We start from the raw sequence: 27,619 nt of genomic DNA, 5'->3' as shown, positions 1-27,619 counted from the left end.
ACCCCAGGCTATAAATGTCAAATTTTGTTTTTTCATGGTGAACTCTATATAATTCAGCTGTTCTTCATGTCAGGATATCCAGTATTCAAATTAAATGCATATAATAAAGTAATGCCTTAAAGTATTGCACTTTCAAAGATATTTAGTGCATTTAACACAGAAATTCTAGTAAGATTCTTACTACTTCAGTTAAGTAAGCATTAACAGTTTCAGGCCAAGTTACTGAAGGTATTCCAACAGATCAGAAGTATTGTCCTGGGTCTGAAAGCCAGAACATTTTGAATAAACTTTCTGAACCTGATTAAAAGAGGGAAGGCTCATGCTTATTACTCATAAATTTCTGAAAATCTTTCCAATTTGGAGCTTTGTAATACATTCAAAATGGTGCCATGACATGTTTAAAAAACATTTATCTTTAAAAATACTAGAATGTTCTCTGAAAACCTATTGCATTTACTTTTTAAGCTATTCTGATCTAAAGGAAGAATTAAAGTTTAGGAAAAGAAAAAATGAACATTAAAAAAAAGTTTATTTCTAGCCCTGAAAGAACAAAATTATTGAACAAGGTCATCAAATACAGCAGTTAATGTCAATGTAACAATTAAATAATTGAATGGGATTAAATTAAAAATAAAAGTCAATATAAAATTTGAAGACAAAACAGAAAAGACAAGTTACTTTCACTTAATTCCATCTACCAAAAAAAAAAAAAAGCAAGATAGTCCTACCAAAGATGTTCAATTCCAAATATAGTTCTCTGTTTAATATAGAATGGAAATGTGTTTGACAGAATTATCATAATTTCTTTTTCTCTCATTTGGCAACATTCTAGAATGGTGAATGAGAAAGACTTCAGTTCACTCAAAGCCAGGCCAGTGCTTGGTTCTCCTCTGTAATTCCCACAATATCTACCACCACAGTGTCTCTGCCCAAGTGGTCAATAAACGTGTTAGTGAAGAATAAAATCTGTGTGTGTGTATTTTTTCCTTTCTTACACATACTCATGTACACGCACTGTGGAAAAACTGACTTTAATTGTTTATCTATTGTGGGAGCAGTTGAGATAAGGAAGACAATCTGCTTTTTATATTACTATGAAATTTCACTATTAAAAAACCCCGAGTATTAATCTGTATTTTACTATATTCTATAAATGATTTGGACAGTTCACTGGATATGGATCTCAGTATATTTTTAAACTTTTACTTTCAGATTAAAAAACTCATACACATTTTTAAAGCACCCATTTTTTTTCTAATTATAGCTACTGCCTGATCAGATCTAAAATTATTCTGGCTAGAATACAGTAATATATAAACAAACATGTATTTATGTGAGCCCTACAAAGAAATACTCATAGGTAGTTTTAAATTGCATATTAAAAGCACCGGTTCATTCAGGACTGGTGGTAACTAGACACATTTTAAGCAGCTTAATATTTATATGTTGAGGGAAAGAGAATTGATACTACATGCCATGCACTCATGAAGACAGAGTTGTGGTAGCCTTGGTTTCTTATGCTAGTACAATCCCTCTACTTGTTCACTATTCTAGGTGGGATAAAATGTTTGATAGTTTCATGGTTTCCCAGTTTTAACTGTCCCTAAAAGCAGCAAAAGGAACAAGAGGCGAAGGAAACTTTTAGACTGCCAGAGAGTCTGAAATACAATAAATACTGTAAGTAATACTGTCCTAATAATACCAGAGGACTACTAAGGTAACTTAGATTTCAACAGGAATTTTCATTCTCAAGTAATGACAAAAAGGGTGAATAGAAAAGGTAGTTATTTAAAAAAACATGAATTTTGATTCAAATATAATTTTTCTTGCAACAAGATCTGACCATTTTAATTTAAAATTAATAAATCACAATTCTGTATTGCTTTTAAGATTAAGATTATTAAAAACTGACACATTTCAGTATTAACCGAAGCATATTTCTATTACAAGTTAGTTTATCCAAGTAAGTAAAGAATAAACCACAGTGTAGCTCCCTTAACCTAGGAGTCAGGTTTTAATGACAAAAGTCCGTTGCCAGCAATGGACATACAGTAACCATCAAAGAAGCTGTAAATACAAATTCCAAACTGCTTCTATAAACTGAAAAGACCTTTGATGAGTCACAGGCATAAAAATGGAGCACTGGCACTGCATTAAATGAATACAGTCTTTATGACTTATGTATGGAAGTGCCTTCTAGAGTGGTCATAATGATCAGTCTTACATCATCTAGTTGATTTTCTATTTCATTGGTTGCATCTTCTTCATCATAATCCATCCAGACAACTATTTACAAAGAATGTTCAAATCTGGAACTCAAGAGACACTGTAGCTTTCCACCAGAAATAAACCAGCTTGTTTCTGTAATTTAGTAACAGCTGTAGAAGGCCAATGTAATCCAGAGAAAAATGAAGTCAATAATCAAACTGAAAAGAGACCATTAAGTGCTCTAGATTTAAGTTTCATTAATTATTTTACTCATTTTTGTGAAAATCTTCCTGCATTATCAATAAAAAACCAGCCACTTCTACCCTTATACCTATATCCTAACACAGATATGATGGGAATGACAGGAAATAAAACTCTATTAGTTCTCCTAATGTACTCCAAAACATCAAAACTATTTCTATTGATGATTTGTACTATTGCAGGATGGCAGGTAGGTGTGAAGTCAACTAGAAGTGAACGGTGGGAACAACTGCCAGAACCAAACCACAGACTCTTTTACATGGCTCCTGGCATGTCAGAACAGACAATGCTGCCTCCATCAGTCAAAACAATTTAAAAAAATGAGAGAAAAAGAGAGAAAGTCTTGAAGAGGAGAGGAGGAGAGGGGAGAAGAGAGGGCACTCTAATAATGCTATAGGTCACAGACCTTTTTAAAATCTTTAAAATAAAAAGTATTGCCATCAACAAGTACATTTCATTTTTCTTCCTTTCCCCAGTTTTTTACATGAATATTATTTACTTATTTGAAAAAATCTAAAGTAACTCAACATTTCAAATGACCCATGAATTTATCAAAATGTATTTTGTCACTTAAGTTCTCATAGACAGTAATTTTTTGGTAATGGGTGGGAAACAACATTTATAACAAATCTCTACAGTTTACTGGTCAGAAGCTGCGTATCTATATAACTGACATTTCTCTTTCATGAATATAATCTTATCTAATTATTTTAGAGCTCACCAAGATTTAAGTCTCCCTCTTTGTCTCTGCTAGCTCCAAATATTTTTCTCCTTTAAATGGAAAAAAAAGGTTAACTTTATTCTGAAAATTCAATGGTTATTATATTATTTACCATGGGAAGGGGGGAGGAGTAGAGTGAGAGAGGGTTAATTAAAAAACAAACTAGCTAAAATTACAACATATACAGAAACTTATTTCCAAAATGAAGGGAAAAAAGAGGGAAGGGGAAAGTAGCGGCACAAAGTCCTGAAGCCAAATCTGAAGAGGACATAGTCAGAAGGGAAAACAAAACTGTAAGAAGGTATAATCAATGGGATTCTTTTTCTGCCTCAATGATTTAGTTATAAATATAGATTATTAGTCTTCTCTCTATACATGTAACAAATGCCAAACAGCTCACTACCATGAAATTTCTAAAATTGACTCTTTCACATTTGTTAAAAAAGGTAAAAATCACATACTTTTCTTCCCTTCCTTCAGTTCAAATTCTGAACTGAAATAGTACATGTAACAATAGCTGGTCCTAACTTCTATACAAAGTTAAACCTATTATAGGGCTCCTTTGCCAATATAAGGAGCTACATAATTTCTATCACACTTGCCTCTAGTTTAGGCATAAGAAAGATTTCTCAAAACAACTCAAAAGGAGCAAGTCAAGGAAAAAGGAAGCTATGAAGAGAGGAAAGAAGACTAGCAGATGAAACAAATACTCTGAAAAACTCAAATCTGCCATTCAAGTATTGAAAATACCCTCAAAGGGACAATGAATGGGCTCTATTTTAATGAAGTCAGCAAATTAAAATGCAAATCTCAAGCATGATACATGGCCCTGATGGGCTTTCTGCTGAAAGACGTAAGGCTAGTGATTCAGTCCACAAGTCCTTTTGGACCCTAAAGAAGGGATTCAATAGAAAGTTGTCATTTGGTTTTGCCATTTTTCTCTTGGTTGTCTTCAGAAAGTAGTAGTTTGCTTTTATTCCTCCATGTTATGCAGACCATTTCTTTAAACCCCCAAAGAGTAATAATTTTCATATATTAAAAGACTTCTTTTAGAAAATGGAAAAAAGAATTGAGGCCACGGCAATGATGTTAACGGTTACTCTTCATTGCTTCTTTAGCTGCCATGATCAGTGGTGTCAAGCTGGATAATGGTTTGGCCAGTTTCAGGAAGGGATGCTGCCAGAAAGAGGGGTGAAAAATAAAATGTGTAAATGTCACCAATTTAGAAGCTAAATATTTCCTTTCAATTAAGCCCTAAAGACTACTTTACGGATCACAACTTATTTAATAAACACATATTTCAATACCTATGTAAAATCAACATAATTGATATATAACTTTTATGGTTGAAAGCATAGTCTTTTTTAGTTTTTTTAATACTGTAAAATCTCAGTTAAATGACCCAGATAACTATGCCAGCAATGAACTGGTGTGAGAACTGATCATAAGCAAAAATTCACCTACTTATGTATTACAGCATTGTGGGTATTTTATTCCCAGCAGAGAAAATCCTAAACTGCAGCAGCTGCCATGCTGCTGGTAATGAATGAACAGTGAAATGTAATTATTAACACTATGTAAATTTTTTGTTGGTTACTCAACAAAGTCAACTTTTTCCAGAAATAGTATCATTTCCAGATTCACCTGTAACAATTCTTTGGCTGAACCTCTTTTCTCCACATCCATCTCCAAACATCGATTTAAGAAATCCCGAAATATTGGGGAAAGTTTTTCTGGATTCTGAAGTTCTGGGGTTCCATTAGTTGCTATCAGGTATAAGGCCTAAAAATAGAAGAACAACTTTCACATACTTAAGGTAGCTCAACAAAGTGAGAGAGCACTTTAAACTTTATGGATTTTTTTTCCCACTTCTTTAAAGGTAATTGCCATACATACTTAAGAGAGGTTCTTATTTCTACCCACTTTGATTAAATATTTTTCCCTTTATTTTTAGATGTTACATTTCCCTGACTTCTTTTTCAAAATTAATTTTACTTGGTTTTTTGGATTATAAATGCAATACATACTGATACAAAAACTACTATAATACATAAGAGTATAAAGAAAAATGACCACAACCCCACCATCAACATACAGTATCCCATTTATCTTTCTTAGATTTCTTTCAAGTCATATCACATTTCAGAACAATGGGATTTGTTGAAACCCTTTTTAAAAAAAATTAAATTAGCTATATCTATATATCTACAGATGAAAAAGATGAGCATACAGGATCTTTAAGGCAGTGCAAATACTTTTTAATATACTTTAATAATGGGACACATGTTATTCATTATACATTTGTCCAAACCCATAGACTATATGACATCAATACTACTCAGCCATAAAAAGGAATAAAATGTTGCTATTTGCAGCAACATGGACTGACTTGGAGGGCATTATGCTAAGTGAAGTAAGTCAGACAGAGAAAGACAAATACTGTATGATGTCACTTCTATGTGGAATCTAAATAATACAACAAACTAGTGAATAAAACAAAAAAGAAGCAGACTCACAGATATAAAGAACAAACTAGAGGTTTACCAGTGGGGAGAGTAAAGGGGAGAAGGGTAATATAGGGGTAGGAGAAAAAAAAGTGAACTCTAATGTTAACTATGGACTCTGGATGATAATGATGTGTCAATGTAGGTTCACTGATTCCAAGAAATGTACCCTCTGGTTAGGAATGTTGGTAATTGGGGAGGTTATGCACATGTGGGGGAAGAGGGTATATGGGAAATCTCTGTACCTTCCTCTCAATTTTGCTGTGAACGTAAAACTGCTTTTTAAAAAAACCAAAGTCTTAAAAACCCCAAACAAAGCTAGCCTCGTCATTACTAATAACAGATTAGATCCACTAAATTATTTTAATGGCTGAATTGAATAGTGCCTTATTATATGGATGTGTCATAATTTAGTTAATCCCTTTTGGAAAATCCTTGCATTCTTTAGTATTCTTCATGTACTTCTCTGATTTTAAATTCCTAGAAATTAAATAATTTTTAAAAAAGCACTCAATAGACTTTTCTAGACGTTTTAGACATACAGAAAATTGAGCAAATAGTACAGAGCTCCCATATACCGAACCTCTCCAACACACGCAGTTTCCCCTATTATTAAAATCTTATATTAGTATGGTACACTTGTTATAAGTGATCAGCCAATACTGGTACACTTTCATTAAACAGAAGTCTATAGGGGGACTGTATAGCTCAAGTAGTAGAGTGCATGCTTGGCATTCACAAGGTCCTGGATTCAATCCCCACTACATCCTCTAAAAATAAATATAAACCTAATTCCTCCACCCTCGCAAAAAAAAAAAAAAAACCAACCCTAGAAGTCTATTAGTTTACATTAGGGTTCACGCTTTGTATTGTGCAGGTCTATGGGTTTAGTTAGACAAATGTTTATTGTCATGTATCTACCTCCATTATAGTATTATACAGAATAATTTCACTGTCCTAAAATTCCCTGCGCTCCACCTATTCATCCTCACTACCCCACTAAGCCCCTAGCAACCAATGATCTTTTTTTAGTCTCCACAGTTGGAATCATACATTATGTACCCTTTTCAGATAGATTCTTTCCTAAGAAGTATGCATTTAAGGTTCTTCCACATCTTTTGTGGTTTGATAGCTCATACCTTTTTATCTTTTTAATGTTATGGAATAATATTCCATCATATGGATGCACTATTTCTAGTCTATTTCATTCACTTTAAAAAGTACAATATATTGGGGAGGAGTATAGCTTAGTGGTAGAGTGCATGCTTAACATGCATGAGGTCTTGGGTTCAATCCCCAGTACCTCCATTAAAAAGACAGTATATTTATATATTTCACATCTTGGCTGCTTCCAATTTTGGGAAATTATGAATAAAGATGCTATAAACATTGTGTGCAGGTTTTTACGCAGACATAAGTTTTCAACTTTAATAAGAACACAATCCTAGACTGTATGATAAGAACATGTCTAGTTTTGTAGGAAAGTGCCAAATTGTCTTCCAAAGTAGCTGTACCATTTTGTATTCTCATCAGCATGAATGAGAGCTCCACATCCTCACTAGCATTTGGTATTTCAGCTTTTCTGGATTTTAGGCCATTCTAATAGATACGTAGTGGCTTTCTTTCTTTTTTTTAAAGCCAAACTCATTAAAAAAATTTTTTTGAGTGGGATTAAGTTTGTTTGTTTATTTAAATGGAGGTACTGGGGACGGAACCCAGGACTTCATGCATGCTGAGCATGCACTGTACCATTGAGCTATATCCTCCCCCTGCAGTGGCATTTCATTGCTGTTTTACTTTAGCAATTCCCTAGTGACACGATGTTGAACATCTTTTTATGTGCTTATTTGCCATCTGTGTATCTTCTTTGGTGAGCTGTCCGTTCAAATCTTTTGCCATTTTTACATTAAGTTATCTTTCTTATTGTTGAATTTTAAGAGTTCTTTGCATATTTTGAATAACATTTCTTTATCAGATAGGTGTTTTGGAAATAATTTCTCCTGATATGTGACTTGTCATTTCATTCTCTTAATAATGTTTTCCTAGAGAAAGTGAGTCCAATTTTAATGAAGCCCAGATTATTATTTCATGGATAATGCTTTTGATAATGTATCTAAAAACACTGCTGACCCCTAGGTCACCTAGATATTTTACTGAATTATTTAAAGGTTCTGCCACATTACCATAATGCCATCAAAAAAGGCTACCAATTGACACTCAAATCATCAGTATATTATTGTGCCTATTTCCTTGTCACCTAAGTTCACTTCTCTTTACATGACATTTTCTCCCAAATTTTCATTTAAAAATTCTATTCTAAAAAATTATCTCTGACATAGCAATTAGTATCAATTTAAGATCATAAGATTGTTCTGAGTTTCCACACTTCCATCAAAAGGGATTAGGGGGGAAGCCCATAAAGACAAACACGTGTGCCAAGTACTCCTCCTCTCTAAGCACTTAATAACCTTTTCTCTACTTGGGGATAAATCTTATTATACTGTTTATCTTCATTTATGTTAGTGACTTAAGGAGCCGAGGACTCCTGGTCATTCCCTCAGCTCCTCCATTCAAACACCCATGTGGTTCGGCACATTCCCCCTTCTGGCCTGAATTTCTTCATACAACCACTCCCCCTTCCCCTTCAACATTTGGTTACACTTCTTGTCCTTTGGCCTACCTCAGCCACACACACCCAAGGTCATATCCTATGCCTTTATCAATACCAATAACTGCAACTCTTAAATCTCAGTTGTGCTCCACTTCCTATCTTTTCACTCCTAGTACCCCAATGCCAGCAATCCTTTGACACCAATGAATCTAAGTAAATCCTGACTGATCTCAAGTGTCGAGCATTCCTTTCACATAATCACTTCTTTGATCCTTTTACCCTTCATAGCACTCATTTGTCTACTCTTTGCCTCTCTACCTGTGCAGCTAAGTATTGTGGAAGAAGAAGATACATCCCTGCTGACTGGCATCCCTAACCTCACAGGGGCCCTTCAGGCTTCCAGCATTCACAGTAGATTTCCCTATTTCACTGGCTCCTGTTTCTGCTCCAGGACATTTAGTTGTCATGTCTTCTAAGGCTCCTCTCGGCTATAACAATTTTTCAGACTTTCCTTTCCTTTTGATGAAATTGATAGTTTGGAGGAGTAATGGTCAGGTATTATATTGTACAATGCCTCTCTATTGGAATTTTTATGATTTTTTTCTATGATTAGACTGACATTATGGGTTTTGGGGAAGAAGATCAGAATTAAGAGTGCCATTTTCAATACAAATTCTTTACCTAACACATTCAACCCATAACCCAGAAGCAAATGATTTTTAGATGCAGAGTGTGGACAGAGACTAGATTTTATCAACTTTGTATCCTAAATACTTGGCCAGTGCCTGGCACAAGCAGGTTATAAATAAATGTTTTAAAGAAAATTATTTTTCATAAAATAAGGCTGCTGTTTAATTGGTCTTACCCTCAAGGGATTTTCATTGAGGTATGGAGGCTCTCCTTCTACCATCTCAATAGCCATAATACCCAGAGACCATATGTCCACTTTAGGGCCATAAGCTTTCCGTGTAACCACCTCTGGTGCCATCCAGTATGGCGTTCCAACCATAGTACTTCGCTTGCTCTGCTCAGGGGTGATCTGAGCACAGAAACCAAAGTCAGCTATAAAACAAAACAAAACATCTTAAGTTAATGGTGCCCATGGATTGTTTTATCTAAGAGTTCACTTCATATGACTTAACTAATTACATTTATAAATTCGGCCTCTTATTTTTTTTTTTCGGCCTCTTATTTTTAAAGAATGCATTAATAAAGTAAACCTAAATGGGCTTAAGAATATTCTGATGATGTTATGTATTCTCACTTTTCAACTTTTACTTCCCACAAGTAGAGGGGAGATTATCAGGAGGCCTTTTATCCTAAACAAATCTACCCTAAAAGTTTTAATAAAGTTAAAAAAGTTCTAAAAGAAAAAGTCACCAAAAGTGGACAGCAAACTGTGTCAACTGTGGATCAGGCAAAGGTCAGAGAGTGGGAACTACTTCTGAAGGAAATAAACAGAAGTTAGAATCAATAACTCTGACTCAGCAGAGAGCCTAGGAAAAGAACACAATTAGCTGCAACTGTACCTACAAGGTCTCAGCCAGCATTACTCTAGTCCGTCCACCTCATTTTGTAAATGTGGGACAGAATGCCTAATTTAGTACTCAGTGTTAATTTAGTGGAAAAGTCAAGCTGAGAATCTAGAATTTTTTCCTTCCTTCTACTGTTAAACCCATTCTACTCCATACATAACACTCTTAACATTCAGGTTTGTAAGGTTTACACTTTCTGTTATGCATTTACAAATAATATCCATGAACTGCCTGGTTTATTTAACCTAATTAGGATATTCTGTAAGCTGCTTTTTAAAACCTAATTTATTTTTAGAGATCTCTGTAATTAGAAGAATTATTCAAACTACACAACTTTACAGAACATAAAAACACTGTAATTTATTTAACCATTTCTGTACTACTAGACATTTAAGATATTGTTGGGTTTTCTCTGCAGAGAACAGCTTTGTACTTATTGTGGTGCATTTATGTTCAGTAATTCTACAAGAGAGAGTCCTAGAAGAGCAACAGTTAGTCCAGATCATAACATTTATAGCTAAAACGAGTATTTATAACTGGTTCAAGTACCTCATAAGAATTAACATACCTCGTGATAACTTTATGAGACAGGTATGTTTATTATTATTATAATTCCCATTTTACAAGTGGGGAAACTGGCATACATATTTTTAGATAACTTACCCAAGATCATTCATCCAGTAAGTGGCAGGGCCAGGATAAAATATTATTCAAAAAAGTCAAATTTAGTTTATCTGTGTATCCACCAAAAATGTCTGAGAATGTTAATTTCTAGCTTTCTCACTAAATTTACAAATAGTAATCATATATATTGACCATCTGATAGAACTTAAATCTCCTTTTTTGTGATTGAATAACCTTTGGAGGATCTATCTTAAAAAAAAAAAAAAAAGTTGAAAAAGGAGCCAAACTCTCTAGGCAAACAAGAAAAAGTTTTTGGTCTCCTGATCAAAGAAATGCCTTGAATTCTGCACAGTTGGAGAAACCTCAGTAGTAGCTCTTTTTGAATCCTCTAGAGGGCATGGTTGGAACTGAGATTAGAGCCAGCAGAGAGAAAGGGTTTTTTTCCCCCTGACTCCACCATATCTGATACAGAAGATAATTAGGGAAAGACGTTTACACATTTATTTTTTTAAAACGTATCATCTCTGATGCAGGGTCATACAGCCTCCCCCAATCAGGCCACATGCTACCAGCAAAGAAAGAAGAACAGCATAATGAGAAAAATCTACCCCAATAGTGGCAGGGACAAATCCAAGTTTATGTTAGAAGACAGCACCAACATTACAACAGTCCCGGGGCTGTTTTCAGTTTTTTACATTTTTAATCCTCAGAAGAATTCTCTAAGATAGGTAGTATTATTTTCCTTATCACACAAATGAGAAAATGAACACAAAGATTATGGAACTCATTCAAAATTATTCAGCAAGTTGTAGTGGATCTGATATTTAGAATCAAGCTGTCCAGCTGAGAGTTCATATTTTTTTTAACCACTGTTCTCTCTCCTCCATCCATTTACTGTCATAAAAATATTAACAGCAGAAGAGGGATTTTACTTAAACAAAAGGTAGAAAATTATAAGTAACACATAAATGTTATTTGTTCATTTGTTACTCACTGAGTTTAACTGATCCTTCCATGCCCAAAAGCACATTGTCACTTTTGATGTCTCTGTGGATCACTTGATTAGCATGTAAAAACTCCAATGCCTGTAAACACTGAGCAGGAGAAAAACACCTATCAATGAAACAGTCCCTGAAAAGTCTAAGGGAAGTTCACATACACTACTTATGGTCTGGGCACTGCCTCTAGTATCCAGCAGAAGACACTTTAATACATACATTTACAAAGAAAACAACTCTCTCATGAGCAAAGTTATCAAAATAAAATTCCTTAATCAGAATCTCCTCTTCCCATCCTCTGATCTTACCCAGAGATAATTATTAATGTCATATTTAGTCCTATGTCAGACACAGATTATTGAAAACCGTAAGAATATCATTCAATCTTCAATGTGTCATTCATGAAATGATGGGTGGGTTTACATGATTTCTAGGCCTATTAGGTTTAAACACCTAAAGGTATAGAGCACTTGGTAAACATACGCAAGGCCTTTTAGAAATCATTCAGTAAAGGATAAACTTTTGACCATTCCCATTTGAATTTAAGATACTCAGAAATCTAATCAATGCAAGCCATTGGGTGGTCTGGTTCTCTCCAGTTACTGAATGTGACGTACAATGTTTTCTTCCTTTTTTCTTATGGTAGGTTTTACATAAAGCTACATACACACCCTAGACACCAGTGATGAAAGAATAACTTTCCTCTTATGCCATATTTTAAAAAGCACTGAGTCAAAAGTGCAGCAAAACTATTCTTACTTCCTTACAAACGAGTATGAGATTAAATTTTAAAAATCTGCTTGCTATGTTTTTAATGTAACCTGAGTATAAACTGGAAGCTGGAAAAAGTTGTGTTTTTATTTCTTACCCCATTAAAGTAGAACACATAGTCTGTACAACTAAATAACAACTAAAAAATCTCATTCAAAATACTCCAATATTCAAAGAAAAAAAATCAGATTAACAGTGTATTACTGTACTACATTTACCAAGCATTTAAGCAGATTCCCAAAAAGAAGAAACCCCAGAAAAATAATTGAATTAAAAAAAAAAACTATCACAATTAGAGGAACTCCTAAAATAATTTTACATGAACTATGAAAAAAAATGAAAAACAAATTAAGTATAAATAGATAATTCTTACTAAGTTTTTATTAGCTTTTAAGTGACCAGACATTCTTTGTTAAGGGATATTATTAAACTATCATATTCATAACTATTAAAAAGTTATTTCCTTTTCTCCTGAAACAACCAGGAGGTAGAGCATAATTATCCTAGAGTTAAAATTTTCAAAGAAACTTTTTCAAGAAATACCTAATAAAAGCTGAAAAAGAGAAAAAATCATATATACTGTTCCTATATAAACAAAGTTCATAATTTACTTATAATTCACTGTAAAAATTCAAAGACAGATCATAGGGAACATAATAATTGTAAGAACTTCTATAATTTTGTCCCTTGTGACAATGGTTCCTAGGATATTTGAAGAAAGTAGTGTCACAATTTTAATGACAATAAGCAAGTCATTAACCTAAGTCTAATCTGTAGGAAAAGATTAGATGGAAGAAGGACAGGCAATTTGGCAGAATTCTACTGGTTTAAACAAACAGTAGGTCTAGAAATTCATTTAACGAATATCATCTCACTGATCACCTTCAATGAGCTCAATAAAGCCATAAATAGACTAATTAATACTTAAGGTAAAGATATTTACCACCCTGTTCTTGTGTCCACTGTTGAGTGGTATATTTTTAATGGCACCCCCCTTCTCACTCTTGAAAAGTACCCTGCTTAGATAATAAATTATAGTGATCATCCCACTGAAATTTACTGGTGAGCTGGGCTTTTCAAAGGTGCATGATTCATTCCAGAATTATCCTATAAATGAAGGAAAGGATTGAAACTCTCCTGTAGCATGAACTGATATGAAAATAACTTGTAGAAGGTTTGTACAAAGTATCTCATACAATGAAAGTAACCTGCACAAAAAAACTTTCCCTTTTTCCTTCACCTCCTGTTAACCATATATTACCATAACTTATCAAAAAGTGAACACACTCACCTCTCTGCATACAGCAGCTATCTGTGCCTCATCCATGCAGGTTTCTGTTACAACATCAGTTAGTGATCCCCCAGCGAGGTACTCCATTACCACAAACAATTCATCTCCCACCAGGTAACTAAAAAAAGAACATACAAAATACATCCACATTTTTACTTTTTTTAAAACACATGTCACTCTGTGTTGAAGAACTTAAATACTAGGCACCCTAATTAAAAAACCAGAAAGCTGGTAGCTTTGATAGCTAGGAAAAAAACTGAAAAGCTTCTATGTAACAGCACAGAAAAATAACCGAAAGTCATTATGATTTTCCTGAATCACTTTAAAGTTTGCCCATAATTGTAACTTGAGTGTGTACATAGATTATTTCAATTAAAATAATCCCATAAGGTAGGAACTATCCGTCCTCTTTTACAGATGAAGAGATAGAGGCTTGGTAAGGCTAAGTAACTCATTCAAGGTCACGTGGCCATTAGGTGACAGAACTAGAATCTGAAGCCAGGTTTAGCTGATTCCAAAGCTTATGGCTTATCTTAACCACCATGTTTTACTGACTTGAAACACTATTTTAAAAAGTGGGGAAATGTATCTGGAAAGTTTAATTCTATGAACATGGTCCCCAGAGTTAGCATTAAAGTCTAAAACTGTGTTTTATTTTAACCCATTCAAAATAAATTTAAATATGGGAAATAAATAAACCATCTATAATCCTCTATCTCCAATACAATCACTACCATAATTTTCATTTATTTTTCTACTATTCTTCTTTCATTCATATACATGTAACTGCTTAAAAAAAGTTGTAAGATACATAATTATCTATTCTGTTTTTTGTTTTGCTATTTAACATCAATTCCTAAATTAAATGAGGTTTAGATAGACATACTACTTGCCCATGAAAGACAAAATGTGAAATAAAAATTGGCCTGAAAGTTTAAAAACTGTGTGGCCAGTCACCTTTGTCATTCAAGGCATGAATCACAGCCAACCTTCCCTTAATGTTTCTGCTTCTGATCATTTGTAATTAATATGACCATCAACAGCAATGTCCTTCATTTAACTGCCTCCTCTTGCTTGCCAAGTGATATCTATGTAGAAAAAGGACCTTCCAAACTGTAATATGCTATTTTACCTCTCCTCCATCTTCAAGTTTATTTTTCAGTATTGACATTCGACTCTAGCCTAACTAAAGTGGCTAGTCCCCAAACCCATGAGATGTAAAATTTCTACTTCTCCTCCCAGTGTTTAAGAAATATTTATATTTACCTGTCCAGGAAGTTAACTATGTTAGGATTCTTCAATTCTTTCATCACCAGGATCTCATTAATGATCAATTCTTTCTTTGGCTGCTTCTGTAAATTAATCTGTTTGATAGCAACCTATGATGGAAACAGAAAAAAAAAAATGAGAACCAGTTTCCCAATTCTCTTAGAAAATTTACAAACACCAATCAGTTAATCATTTAATTTATTATATACATATTATACAATAAGATTACAATTTACTCACAGGCAGTACTTTTACTTCCACACTGCCTATGCACAATGCTTTGTAGTACAAAGAGCCTAAATATTTTTAGATTTCTCTTGAAGCTGATTAACCAACCCAAGGTCAGCCCAGTGCCAGGAATTAATCTTTTCATCCTAATCTGGGAAAATAATTTTTAAAATATTTTTTAACATATGAAACTAAACACATAATTACTTCTTTTTTTCCCTCTACTAAGGGAAGTGCTATAACATTGTGTAGGCTAATTCTTTCAACATAGTCAAGTGAAAAAGAGATTCCTACTGATTATTCACAGACATATCTAGTTTCTCCCTATATTAAAAGCTAATGGTTAAAAAAAAAAAAAAAAAAAAGCTAATGGTAACATCCAGAAGAATGAGAAAGTAGCTACCTCTTGTCCCAATGCTACATCAGTAGCAGTGAAAACTGTGCCGGAAGCCCTAGGGAAAAAAGACACAACCAGATTTAGGGTTTCTAAATCACTCATTAATGGCATTCAAAGATTTTATACTTAGAACAACTGAAAAGGGATTAAAGAACATTTAAAACTGAACATCTTTAAAAGAAGTAAAAGTAAAGGGGGGAAAAATGAGAAAAAGAGGCAATCTCTGTGGCCAAAACTTATGTTAAAAATTTGTCATAAATTTCAGACCTCTAAAAATACAAGAAAAAGATAAAGAAAAGAAAAAAAACAGTAACATATACTCATGGATCCACTTCCCTACTTAAGAAACAAAAAACTACAAATAAATTTGAAGGTTCTTGTCTACCCTTTCCAAAAGCATCCTCCCTCATCCCAAAAGTAATCTGTATTGGGTATTAATTCTGTATTTGATGTGCATCATTTCCATGTATTTCTCTATATTTTAACTATCAAGGACATAGGTATGTACTACTACAGAAGATATTTAACATAATTTACAATTTCATAGAAATGGTTTCATTTTATATATTTTCCTGTTATTTGTTTTTTAACTCAACACTGATTTCAGATGGTCATCCATATGAACAGGTGTTATTCTTGTTCATTCATAATTATTGTATACATTGCTCAGTATACTGTAGTTTATCTATTATCATGCTCAAGATTATTAACATGATTTTCAATTTTTTATTATTGAAACTAGCATTGTAATTGAATTTGGTTTTTAAAAAAAAAATTCATTAAGTAAGTTTTTAAAAAAAGACTTAAGCTCACTTTCTAAACTCACAGAACACTTTCCAGAGGTTAGTAACATTAAAAACTCAAGATGTTTATTTGCCCCCAAGTACCAGGAAAAAAGAGTTCAGTTAGTATAGTTTAAAAATACAAATTTCTGAAAAAAATCAGATCAGTAGAACTAAAGATCCATACTCAGTGATGTGATTAAAATGCAGGGTTGTATTTTTTTTTTTTTAAGTGTGATCTTGTTGTAAATTTTCTTTCTGTTTTTTAAATATTTGCTGGACAATTTCCCCACCCATCTAATCTCTTACCACCAGTGGAAAATAACACTTAAGAAGAAATGATGTATAATCATTGCAAAGCAGTACAGTATTTTAATAGCATCTAGAAATAAATGCATTGCTTATTTACACAAATCCAGGGAAACCACTCTTGAATATCATAAGTGCTCAATGTCAGGCAAACAAGATGTCATGCTGGACACCTAGGAAAGAATGAATATTCTGGGAATATAGTCACAAATACTTACCCTTGCCCAATTTTTTCATATCTTGTATATTTTTTCTTAGGGTCACCTATGCTTACAATAGTTCCTATTTCAAATAAAAAACAACAAAAAGTTAGAATCTAAGTCAAGAATTTTAAAACTGTAAACAATTTCTGGTAACTATTTCTTTTAATAAACTCCACTGATTTTAGAACAGTAGTTTTCAAACACAACACTAAGTTTCAAAAGTAATATATGTTTCAAACACAAACACTAAAGAAACAAGTAATATAAGTAAAAAAGTATCAGAAACAAGAGGATAAATTATTTCCATAAGGCTAGACCTCCTAACTAATGTCTTGATTATCATTTTCTTAAAAATGACCCCTTTTTAGACTGACCAATTGTACTAGTTTTCCAGAGACTAAGGGGGTTTTCAGGATGTGGCATGTTCAGTCTTAAAATTGGGAAATTCCTGGGGAAATGACAAGTTTGGCATCTTACTTTTTAGACTCCATTGAAATGTATTAAACTAATGATAAGTTATGAAACTACTTACTATGAAAAAATAAATATATACAATATCCAAATGAAAAACCCTAAATAGCTTTTCTAACTCTTCTTATATACCTTCTATTGTCCAACATATTTAGGAAACAACTTATTACTATAATGGTTACTCTAATGTGAAACACGCACAAACCAATCATATATCTATTTTAGGAAAGTTCACAAAGTCGCAACTAAGAAAGGTTTTAAAATTATGTTGTTGTACATAGAAGTATAGCTTATATTCTTATTACTAGTAGGTCAAAACATGAGAAAACCACACTAAATTTTCACTTAAACTTTTACAAGGTGAAAGGAGAGAGGAGCATATTTCAGAAATTCACAGAAATAATCCAATTTTACGTAAGTACCCAACCTCAAGCCTACAACCAATACATAGTATTTTTCCTTGATCCCTCTACGTCAGTGTCCTTTGTGACTATAGTTGCTGTATAGTTGTAAAGAGACATTATTGCTCCTTTTCTTTGCACTGTGTGTATTGTTTCCAGTGCTTGATCCAGGCAATAATAGCTGACGGATGAAAAGGGAGAAGAGGGGAAAAAAACATTTTATGCTCACGCATATATCTATATAGGCCATTTTGTATTCTCATATTGAGAACTATGGGTGTGCATAAATATTCCTTTGATAAAGTTTCCAACTATGACCTTTAAATTTGGCCCTTTGGGAAAAAGTATTACTCCCCAAAGTAATGACTTGCAAAGATGCTGCTTACCAGTCAGCATATAATAATAAACAAGCAAAGAAGAGTATTATTTTAGCTTTACTACATTTTAATTAAAGCTGTTGTTCCTAGAAGAAAATAATTCATAATTTATAAGCCAAAATCTAAGATATAAATTAAAATCCATCTGGGCCCAATGTCTCAAGAGATGTTAGCAATTTAAGAATGATGTGAAATGTAGGTAACATACTTAATTTCTCCATAATCTCTTCATCTGTCATTTTGGCCTTCTTTTTCTGTTTGTCTGAAGACTTGGCACCACTATCAACATTAGAATCGCCAACTGGTGCAGGAATAGGATCAATAACAGACCGTGTATAAATCTGCAGAGAAACAGTTAATTACTGAGGCTTGAGGAAAAAATATTTTTAGGTATTCTTACTTGCACACCATTCAGTTCTCTCATTTTTGACAAAAACTAAGTTGTCTCTGGTATTATAAAGAATGAGAATAATATTTTCAGACTTGTCTTATAAAAGACTGGTAACTAAGGAATAAATGTGAGACATTTTTCTTTGGCACATCATGTATATATTTTAAAAATCTGTCTAACAAAACAGCAGATTCTTGAACGAAATGATAGTGTTAACCAGATCTAAAATTATAAAATAACAATGAAGCAAAAAGAAGTACAAGTTTAAAAATCATGTTTTCTCTACAAGAGAGAAATAAAGAGCAAAAATAGTGGAAACCTTGATGTTGAAATAACTATTATTAATTCCCACAAAATATTCACACAAATATAATTTCCACCATTTCATTGCAAACAGCCAGTTCTAGGTGGTAAAAAAGACAGAGCTCTCTATCATTAGGTGAGGAGCCAACGGCAGTCCTTAGAGCCTCCCCTGCCTACCGTGCCAACACTTCGTCATACTCCACTGACTTTATTCGTATTAGTACAGGGAGAGGGACAGGACTCTTTCTGTCCCTATCTAAAGTTATTATTAAAATTTCCCATATCTGTTAGAAACTTCACTCTTAGCAGCCTCCTGAATGACACCAAGGCTTTGAGAGAAATGTACAATCGAAGATAAAATACATACTTTGGGAAAGAGGTAAGATACAGTTTTACATATAGTAGTTATCTGCACTGAGACAAACAGAGAAAAGGCAGATAAACAGATGAATTCTCTGGAAGAGATGGTATAATAGAGAAAGAAAAAACAATGAGATAGGTATTTTAACTTTTAAAGAAGCCATTTGATTTTAATTTTCAAAACACTAGATTTTTGATGAGTGGTGTTTAGGTAAAAATCAAACTTCCCATTCTAAAATATTTTAAGCCTGAAGGTTTTTAAAATTAATCACTGGAAGTAAAATAAAGACCTCTGTTTTTAAAAACATAAATGCATACACACACAACCCAATTCACTAATCAGAAACTCACTGATTTTGTATGATCTGGTCGTGGGGCAATAACAGGAGGAGCGGTCTCTTCATCATCGTCATCTTCCTCTGCTACTACTGCTGACGTCTCCGATCCCTTGGTGTTCAGCTGCATTTATCACATGACCGAAGTAAGGAAGACAAGTCAAATATAACAATACATTAAAATATGACTTTCTTTTTTTTAAAACATACTTGAAAAAGTATTTCTTTAGTAGCTCATTTTAAAATGGTAAAACCTCACAGGTTCTAATATAAACACTTGAAAAAGTAAAGGTGACTCTATACACTATAGAAAAGTAAATTCATAAAATAAATGTATACAGTAAATACCAAGTATTCTTTAAGAGGGAATTTATACACTTTATAGAGAATTGTATACCCTTTAAACAAGCCCCCAAAGTAGACAATCCCTTCATTTGTTAAGACCAAAACCAAAAATCCTCTGGGCTTTGTGTAAGTCAGAGTCATTTTCAGTTATTATTTTGTTGGAGGGAGTGGGGTGTGGGTAAGGTAATTAGGTTTTTATTTACTTTATTATTTATTTTGATGGAGGTACTGGGGATTGAACCCAGGACCTTGTGCATGCTAAGCACGCACTCTACCACTGAGCTATAACCTCCCTCCCCACTTTCAGTTATTTAAAACACTCAGATTCACCAGAAAAAGTGGCGGCTAGTGAAGCAAAAGAGGAAGGCATTATCCTTTATACCAAGCTTATTATATGCCAGGTGTGTGCTAGCTGTGTACTTTATATGTTATTACATTTAGTCTTCAAATAAATTCAGGAGATCATGTTCTCCTAATTGAGGAATTGAAAATAAAACAGTGACTGCAGGAGGTATTTGTGCTTACATGAAAACATAAGAGTTTCAAACAACTCTGAAGATTCTGACAGACTTCTACTGTTCAGTATATTTCCACAGTCTATATTCAGTAGAATGGGGCCAGAGGAAAATGCTGGCTAGTTCTTTGCATTCATGTTTATATATGGAAATATTATTAAAAGTAGCTAAACTGCTCTAAAGATCATAAGTTTTAGTTACTTTAAGCATCATCTGAGGAAATTCTATTTGTTTAATATAGCTTCCTCAACTAATCAAGTGGCTAGCTAAAAACAAACATTAAGTGGTTATTTCTGATGGCTGTAATTTATTTTAGAAAGTAAAATAAAAACTAGATTTGTTTGGGTAACTAATAAATTAGAACAAGAGCTATAAGACAACATATTAACTTACTGCTGGTGTTCCAGAAGTGAAGCCATCTTTCTCTGAATACAAAACAGAAAATAATGCTAAGTTAACAATTCAAAAAAATAAAACAATTTCTATACAACGAAAGAAAGAAAAGATAAAGCAGAGCAAGTAAAATGTTCTTAGACTGATTTCATTTTAAGTTGAATTACATTTTGAGAAAAATAGTATCAGTATTCAAATAAAAATTTATGTAAGATTGAGCTAACAAGCCTCAAATCTTAATGGAACTCTTGCTAAAAATCACTGAATTGTACACTTCAAGTGGGTGAATTTTATAGCTGTTAAAAGTTTACTTGAAAATGTACCTGTCAATCTGCATTTATTAAAATAAATCAGAAGTTTATTCACAACGATATTTTCTCCACCAAACTGCTTATCGAAGAACTTAAAGCAACTGATCATTTGGACCAAGTAACTATGTAAAAGGAAAATTATTGACAAAAATTTTGATCAATATGAAAGCAAACCCCTGAAGGCAAAACACAGTTCATGAAGACTAAATATGAACATATTCATTCTGGAGTTTAGAAGAGCAAGTTTTGTTGTTTTACTTTTTAAAATGCCCCCATCTCAACACATATATGAACACATATATAAATATACCATTTTCTGTTTAAACATTTGACTTTAAAAAAGATTACTAATTTACACACTTGAGTAGTTGACAAAATTTCTAGGGACAAATCTGACCTTTTGCTAAAGATGTACCAGATTACATAAAAAAGGTCAAGATCATTTGCCAAGTGGTCTCTATTTCTTCCTTTGACACACCTTTTATTTCTGCAAGGATGCAACCAAGTAAGTACAACTAATTAAAACTACATGTATAATTTTAGCTCAATCATATTGTTTTTTAAGAACTACATGTATGACTTGAGGGGACAGAGAAACATAAAATGACAATCTGGTATGTAATTAGCAAAATCCACCCTGAGGGAGACAGGACAAATGATCCTGTTTCCTCAACAAATAAGTTGCAAGAAAAAGAGGCCTGAGAATCAGTGTGAGGGAGGGGAAGCCTAAATATCCAAAGAGGTTCAAGACATACAGTACTCCACTGTAATGTGTGGACTTTATTCTGATCCTTACTTGAACGAGTAAACTTAAAAAACCCACTATTCTCCAATTCTTACCTAATGATATTCCAATTCTTTTAGTTCTAATGCTTATTTTATGTTTTTATATTAGATGAGCTTCAATTTTTGAGGAGACAAAAACTTTTTTTTACTTCAAAGTCTGTGTTTATATACAGTAAAACATCCAAAACATCCCTCCTCCTGTCCCACTAACAATAAATAACGTTTCTAGTATGAGCATGCCTATAAATTAGGCTCTTTCCCTTCTATTGCTGGAACTCATCCAAAACCTGTGAAGAGGGAAAACAAATAAAAGGCAGAAAAAATCTATTTGGGCAAAACTAAGAGATTAATATAATCCCCAAACTCCAAATTATGCATAAGAGCTGCTCCAATCAGTTTACAAAAGGTAAATCTATGCAGGGGGAAAAGCAGAGACAACTACCATAGCTCAGCTTTTTATTTAAGCAATCTTTTTATCTAGAAGTGCTCCACAACTCTGCAGTCCTCTTTAAGTCAATCTTTTACCACGGTCTGATATCTTACCAGGAGGAGTAAAGCTCAGATATTTCTGCTTCACTGTGTTGGAGTCATAGAACTTTAAGACATCCAGCACGGCCTGAGGATTCTTCTTTTGCTCTAGTTTGGTGATATTGGAGGTCTGTAATAATCGAGCCCACTGTTCTGGCATGCCCTAACAAAAAGATATTCAGAAATTAGTTGTTTTGAATTGCTCCAATAAGATCAATTTCCAGAGCTAAGTGACAAAATATATAAAATAAATCAATCTACACAATTGTAAATTCTAAAAAGTCTAGTTTTCTGAATCTATTTTGCATAATTATAAGCAATAGGCCCAGCTCCCTCGGAAAAGAATACATTCAGCCACAAACACTTTTATAAGAAGAGAAAAGCACTAAGAATTCACAGGTAGTATGTGGATACAAAAGTTAACTTCAAACTTAATACTGAAAGGAGGTCTGAATGCCGCTTTATAAATGAGTCCCAAATCGGTAAACTTACAGTGAATTCTCCAGTAACAGCATCAAAGCCAACATGGATGGTGTGCTCAAAATCAGATGGAGGAGAAATTTCTGGCCTTTCCTTCTCTTTCTTCTTACTTCCTAGAGGGCATTAAAAAAAGAGCCTATTTAAACAAGATTATTTAAATAAAGATTAGTAAATATACCCTTCTCCTCTTGTAATGTCTTTGGTACATGAGTAATGCTGGCCTCATAAAAGTGACTTGAGAATTATTCCTTCCTATTCAATTTTCTAGAATTTTATATAGAATTGGTAATATTTCTTCCTCAAATGTTTGGTAAAATTCACTGATGAAGCCATCTGAGTCTGCTATTTTCTTTGTGGGAAGGCTAGTAACTATAAACTAAACTTTCCTAATTTAGGGTTTTCAGGTTACCTATTTTTCTTTGAGTCTTTCAAGAAATTTTTCCAGTTTATCTAATTTGTTGAACTTATTTGTATGTATTTGTTCTTAATATTACCGTATCTTTTTAATATCTGTAAAATCTACAGAGATGCCATCTCTGTCACTCTCAACATTGGCAATTTGTGTCTTCTCTGCCTCCCTACCATCCCATCAGTCTTGGTAAAGGTTTGTCTATTTTACTGATACTCGCAACAAATCAGCTTTTGGTTTCATTGATTTTTCTGTATTTTTAAAAAATTTCACTGATTTTTCACTTTGAATTATTTTTTTCTTTTCATCTGCTTACGTTGGATCTCGCCTGCTCTTCTCTTCTAGTGTAGTAAAATAGCTTAGCTAAAATCATGGATTTGATCTCTCTTTTCTTTTCTAATATGGACATTTAAAACTGTAAAGTTCCTCTAAGTACTGTGTTAGCAGCATCATAGATACTGATGTCCTGAATTTTCATTTTCATTCAGTTTACTGTACTTCCCAAATATCCTCTTAATTTCTTCATTTATTTGGAAGTGTTTTTATTTATTTTCCAAATATTTCCAGAGATCTTTCCACTGATTTCTAACTTAATTACATTGTTGTCACAGAATATATACTTTGTGACTTGAATCTTCCTAAAATTCATTGAGACTTTAAAAAATCGTCCCAGAATATGATGTCTTAGTAAACATTTCGTGTTCACTTAAAAAGAATAGAGTATTCTTCTATAAATGTCAATTGATCAAGTTGGTTGTTAGTTTTAGCAATTTTTTGTCTACTTGTTCTAACAATTATTGCAACCAGTGTACCGCAATCTGCAACTATCATTGTATATTTCTTCTTGAAATTCTGTTTTTGCTTTGTGTATCTTGAAGCTTTGCTATTAAGTGCATAAATATTTAGTTCTGCTATACCGTCTGGTATATGAAATAACTTATTCCTTATCCCTTAACTATTTAGAGGAGAACTTCTTGCTCTAAAATCTACTTTTTCTGATAATAACCTAGCCAGTCCAGGTGTCTTTTTTAGCATACTTCTAAAAAGTATTTTATTTTAACCTATTTTACGGCTTTATATTTGTTAAGTGGATTTCTTACAGGAAGTATATATTTAGGTCTGCTTTAGCAATCTGATTGATACAGTTGGGTTTAAACCGATCATCCTACTTACATTTGTTTTCTAATGACATCTATTCTTCATTTCTGCTTCCCTTTTTTTTTCTTAACTATGTATTAACTACCTCTCTGCATACCATAAAGTTCACCTGTTTTAAATTGGACAATCCAATGGGTTTTAGTACATTTATAGAATTACGCATTTAGTACATTTACAGAGTCACTACAACATAACTCTGGGACATTTTCATCATTCCCAAAAGAAACCTCCTTGTACCCATTAGCAATCACTTCCAGTTGCTCCCTCTGCTCCTCCCTCAGCTCTAAACAACTACTAATCTACTTTCTGTCTCCACAGATTTGCTTAATCTGGCCATTTCACATAAATGGTATCATATAACATGTGGTCTTTTGTAAATGGCTCTTTTCACTTAGTTTAGTTTTTGAGGTTTATCCATGTGAGAGCACGTATCAGTGCTTCATTTCTTAAAAAACTAAATTATCATTTAAGAGATTTAGGTAAGAAAAAACATTTACCATTTCCAGTGATTTTCATTTCTTTATGTAGATCCACACCTCCATCTGACATCATTTCCTTTCAGCCTGAAGGATTTAGTTTAACCATTTCTTATAATGCAGCTGTGCTGGTGTAACTTCTTCCAGCTTATGTTAAAAAAAAGTTCTGTTTTCCCTTCATTTTTGAAGCATATTTTCAAAGGATATAGAATTTTAACCTGACAATTTTCTTTTTAATTTAAAGTTTTTATTTTTTGAAAAAAAATTTTTTAAATTTAAGTACTTTAAAGATGTTGATCCTTGTTTTCTGGCTGCATTGTCGCTTACATAAAGTCTTGTCATTTTTTTCCTCTATATGTAATGTGTCTTTTCTTTCTGACAGCTTTTTTTTTTATTTTTTGGTTTATAACACTAAGTATTTTTTTAAAACAGACTATTTTTTAGAGCAGTTTTAGGTTCACAGAAAATTGAGTGTAAGATCTGGACATTTTTAAGATTTTCTCTCTATCATTGGTTTTGATTATGTGCTTTGGTGTAGTGTTCATCATGTTTCCTATGCTCAGAACCCATTAAATTTCTTCAATCTGTGGGTTTATAGTTTCCATTAAATTTCGGGAAAAAAAATCAGCCATTTTTTTAAAGGTTGTTTTTTTCTTTTAAAGTATTTTTTTAGTGTCTTCCATCCCTTCCTTTGGAGACTTCAGTTACACTTACATTAGTCTGCCTGAAGTTGTCCCACAGCTGTTTACTTTTTTTGTGTGTGTATGTGTATATATATATATATTTATTTATTGAAGTATAGTCAGTTTACAATGTTGTGTCAGTTTCTGGTGTACAGCATAATGCTTCAGTCATACAGGAACATACATATATTTGTTTTCATATTCTTTTTCACTATATGTTACTATAAGATATTGAATATAGTTCCCTGTGCTATACAGTATGAACTTGTTGTTCAGCTATTTTATATATATTAGTATCTGCAAATCTCGAACTCCCAATTTATCCCTTCTCAGCCCCTTCCTCCCCTGGTAACCATAAGTTTGTTTTATATGTCTGTTCACTTTTGTTTAAGCCTTTTTTTTTCTAAGATTCATTTTGGATGGTTTCTATTGCCATGGTCTTCAAATTCACTGATCTTTTATTCTGCAATGTCTAATCTACTGTTAGTGCTGTCCATTGTATTTTCCAACTCCAGAATTTTTATTTTATTTCCTTTTTATATCTTCCTTCCCTTCTTCTTAATGTGCTGAATCTTTCCTTTGGGGTCTTCAACATGCGGGATACAGTCATTTAACTATTTTAATGTCCGTGCCTACTAATTCTATCATCTGTGTCACTTTCGGATTGATTCCAGTTGATGGATTTTACTCATTATGGGTCTTTGAATGCCTGGATGATATTGACTGGATACCAGGCACTGAAATTTTTGTATTCCTAAAAATATTTGTGAACTTCTGGGACATAGAAAGGTGATTCTCAGCTGTCTACTCATATAGGAGAGAAACAATTTTAGAAACAGTTGATCCTTTTACGTATTATTTTTTAAATTTTCTAAAAAAAAAATTTTTTTTTGTTAGGCAAGACTGAAGTAGCATTTAATCTAGGGCTAATTCTGTCCCACTAGTGAGGCAAGACCTCTATCCAATGTTTTCTTCTCTTAATGCTGGGAACAGGAAATATTCTGGGCCTTGTGTAAGCTCTAAGGGCTGTTCCCTCTAATAATTTCCAGTGTTGTTTTTTTTTTCCTCCAGCTTTGGGAAGTTTCCTCACATGGATGTGCTACTGAAGACTCAAAGGGGACTCTCTGCAGATCTTTCTCTCTCTTTCCATTCAGCTCTTCACTCTCTGGTACTCTGACTACAAACTAGCAGCCTTGGCATCCCCCAATTCCCAGCCCTGTTTTTCAACTTTAGGAGACCACTCAATTGTCCCTTCCTATGCTGGAAACTCTGCAAGCAACAGTAGGATCAACTGTAGGACTCATCTCATTTGTTTCCCATCTCTTAGGGATCACTTTCCTTTAGTCTGATGTCCAACATCCTGAAAACCGCTGTTTTGCATATTTTTTCCCCAGTGCTTTAGTTTTCTTAAGTGGGGAAGTAAATCTGTTCCCTGTTACTCCATCCTGATTGGAAGTATAATAGATTTTGCTGTCTTATCTCTGGTATAATGAAATTTCAGGATGATGTGATTCACTGTGTTGAGTACTCTGTGAGCTCCTTCCACCTGGAAATCATATTCTTCAGATCTGGGAGGTTTTTTTCCTATTATTTGATTATTTTTCTTTGTTCTTATCAGTTAGATCAATTCGTTTTGGTCTGATCTTGTAACAGTTAACTTTTTCTCTCATATTTTCCATCTTTGTATTTTTAACAGTCTAGGGAAATTTTCTTAACTGTCTTCCAATCCTTTGCCTATTGAAATCTCTTGTTTTTGTTGGTAATCTTAAATGCTGATATTCTAATAATTATTTCTCATTGTTGTCTGATCATTTTTCCTCTGAGAATACTTTTCTTGTTTCATGGATGCACTTTATCGCCTCTCTTTGAAAATTATATAGTTTATGTGTGTGTAGTGGCTGGGTTTTATCCCCTATTTCTTCTTCATTCCTTTTTTATCCTCTGTTGTTTCAGACTCTCTAATGTTAAAGGTTTTTCTCAAACATCCGGTGATCCTTTGCTGTCTACTCATACAGAAAAGTATTAAAAAGTTAACTGGGAGATAAGTCAGCCTTGTCATTAAAGATGGGGATAGGGTGTGGGGTATCTAAGATATTTTTTCCCAGGACATTCTGTTTATCCAGAGAAAAACCTTTCAATCACTTGTCTGAGGGCTTTGACCCAAGGTACAAGTGCTCTAAAAGCA

At 33.3% G+C, this 27,619-nt stretch overlaps 1 protein-coding gene across 5 annotated transcripts in view; it reads right to left on the bottom strand.

The window, feature by feature from the left end:
* Nucleotides 1-510: 510 nt before the first annotated feature.
* Nucleotides 511-27,619, bottom strand: part of PAK2 (p21 (RAC1) activated kinase 2) — a 70,332-nt gene continuing 43,223 nt past the window's right edge. For all 5 annotated transcript variants that reach the window (XM_074365363.1, XM_074365355.1, XM_010959307.3 and 2 more), the window contains 13 exons: nucleotides 22,721-22,821; nucleotides 22,244-22,391; nucleotides 20,604-20,635; nucleotides 19,367-19,474; nucleotides 18,170-18,302; nucleotides 16,728-16,791; nucleotides 15,425-15,473; nucleotides 14,791-14,903; nucleotides 13,525-13,642; nucleotides 11,459-11,558; nucleotides 9,171-9,367; nucleotides 4,835-4,972; nucleotides 511-4,366 (listed from right to left, as the gene is read on the bottom strand). In XM_074365363.1, coding sequence (XP_074221464.1) covers nucleotides 4,280-4,366; nucleotides 4,835-4,972; nucleotides 9,171-9,367; nucleotides 11,459-11,558; nucleotides 13,525-13,642; nucleotides 14,791-14,903; nucleotides 15,425-15,473; nucleotides 16,728-16,791; nucleotides 18,170-18,302; nucleotides 19,367-19,474; nucleotides 20,604-20,635; nucleotides 22,244-22,391; nucleotides 22,721-22,821 — 1,388 coding nt within the window. In that variant the 3' untranslated portion in view covers nucleotides 511-4,279. The remainder of the gene's footprint in view (nucleotides 4,367-4,834; nucleotides 4,973-9,170; nucleotides 9,368-11,458; nucleotides 11,559-13,524; nucleotides 13,643-14,790; nucleotides 14,904-15,424; nucleotides 15,474-16,727; nucleotides 16,792-18,169; nucleotides 18,303-19,366; nucleotides 19,475-20,603; nucleotides 20,636-22,243; nucleotides 22,392-22,720; nucleotides 22,822-27,619) is intronic.

This window comes from Camelus bactrianus, chromosome 1 (assembly GCF_048773025.1).
Source record: "Camelus bactrianus isolate YW-2024 breed Bactrian camel chromosome 1, ASM4877302v1, whole genome shotgun sequence".
Classification (NCBI taxonomy): Eukaryota; Metazoa; Chordata; class Mammalia; order Artiodactyla; family Camelidae; genus Camelus; species Camelus bactrianus.
This window is presented reverse-complemented; position numbering and strand designations above follow the sequence as displayed.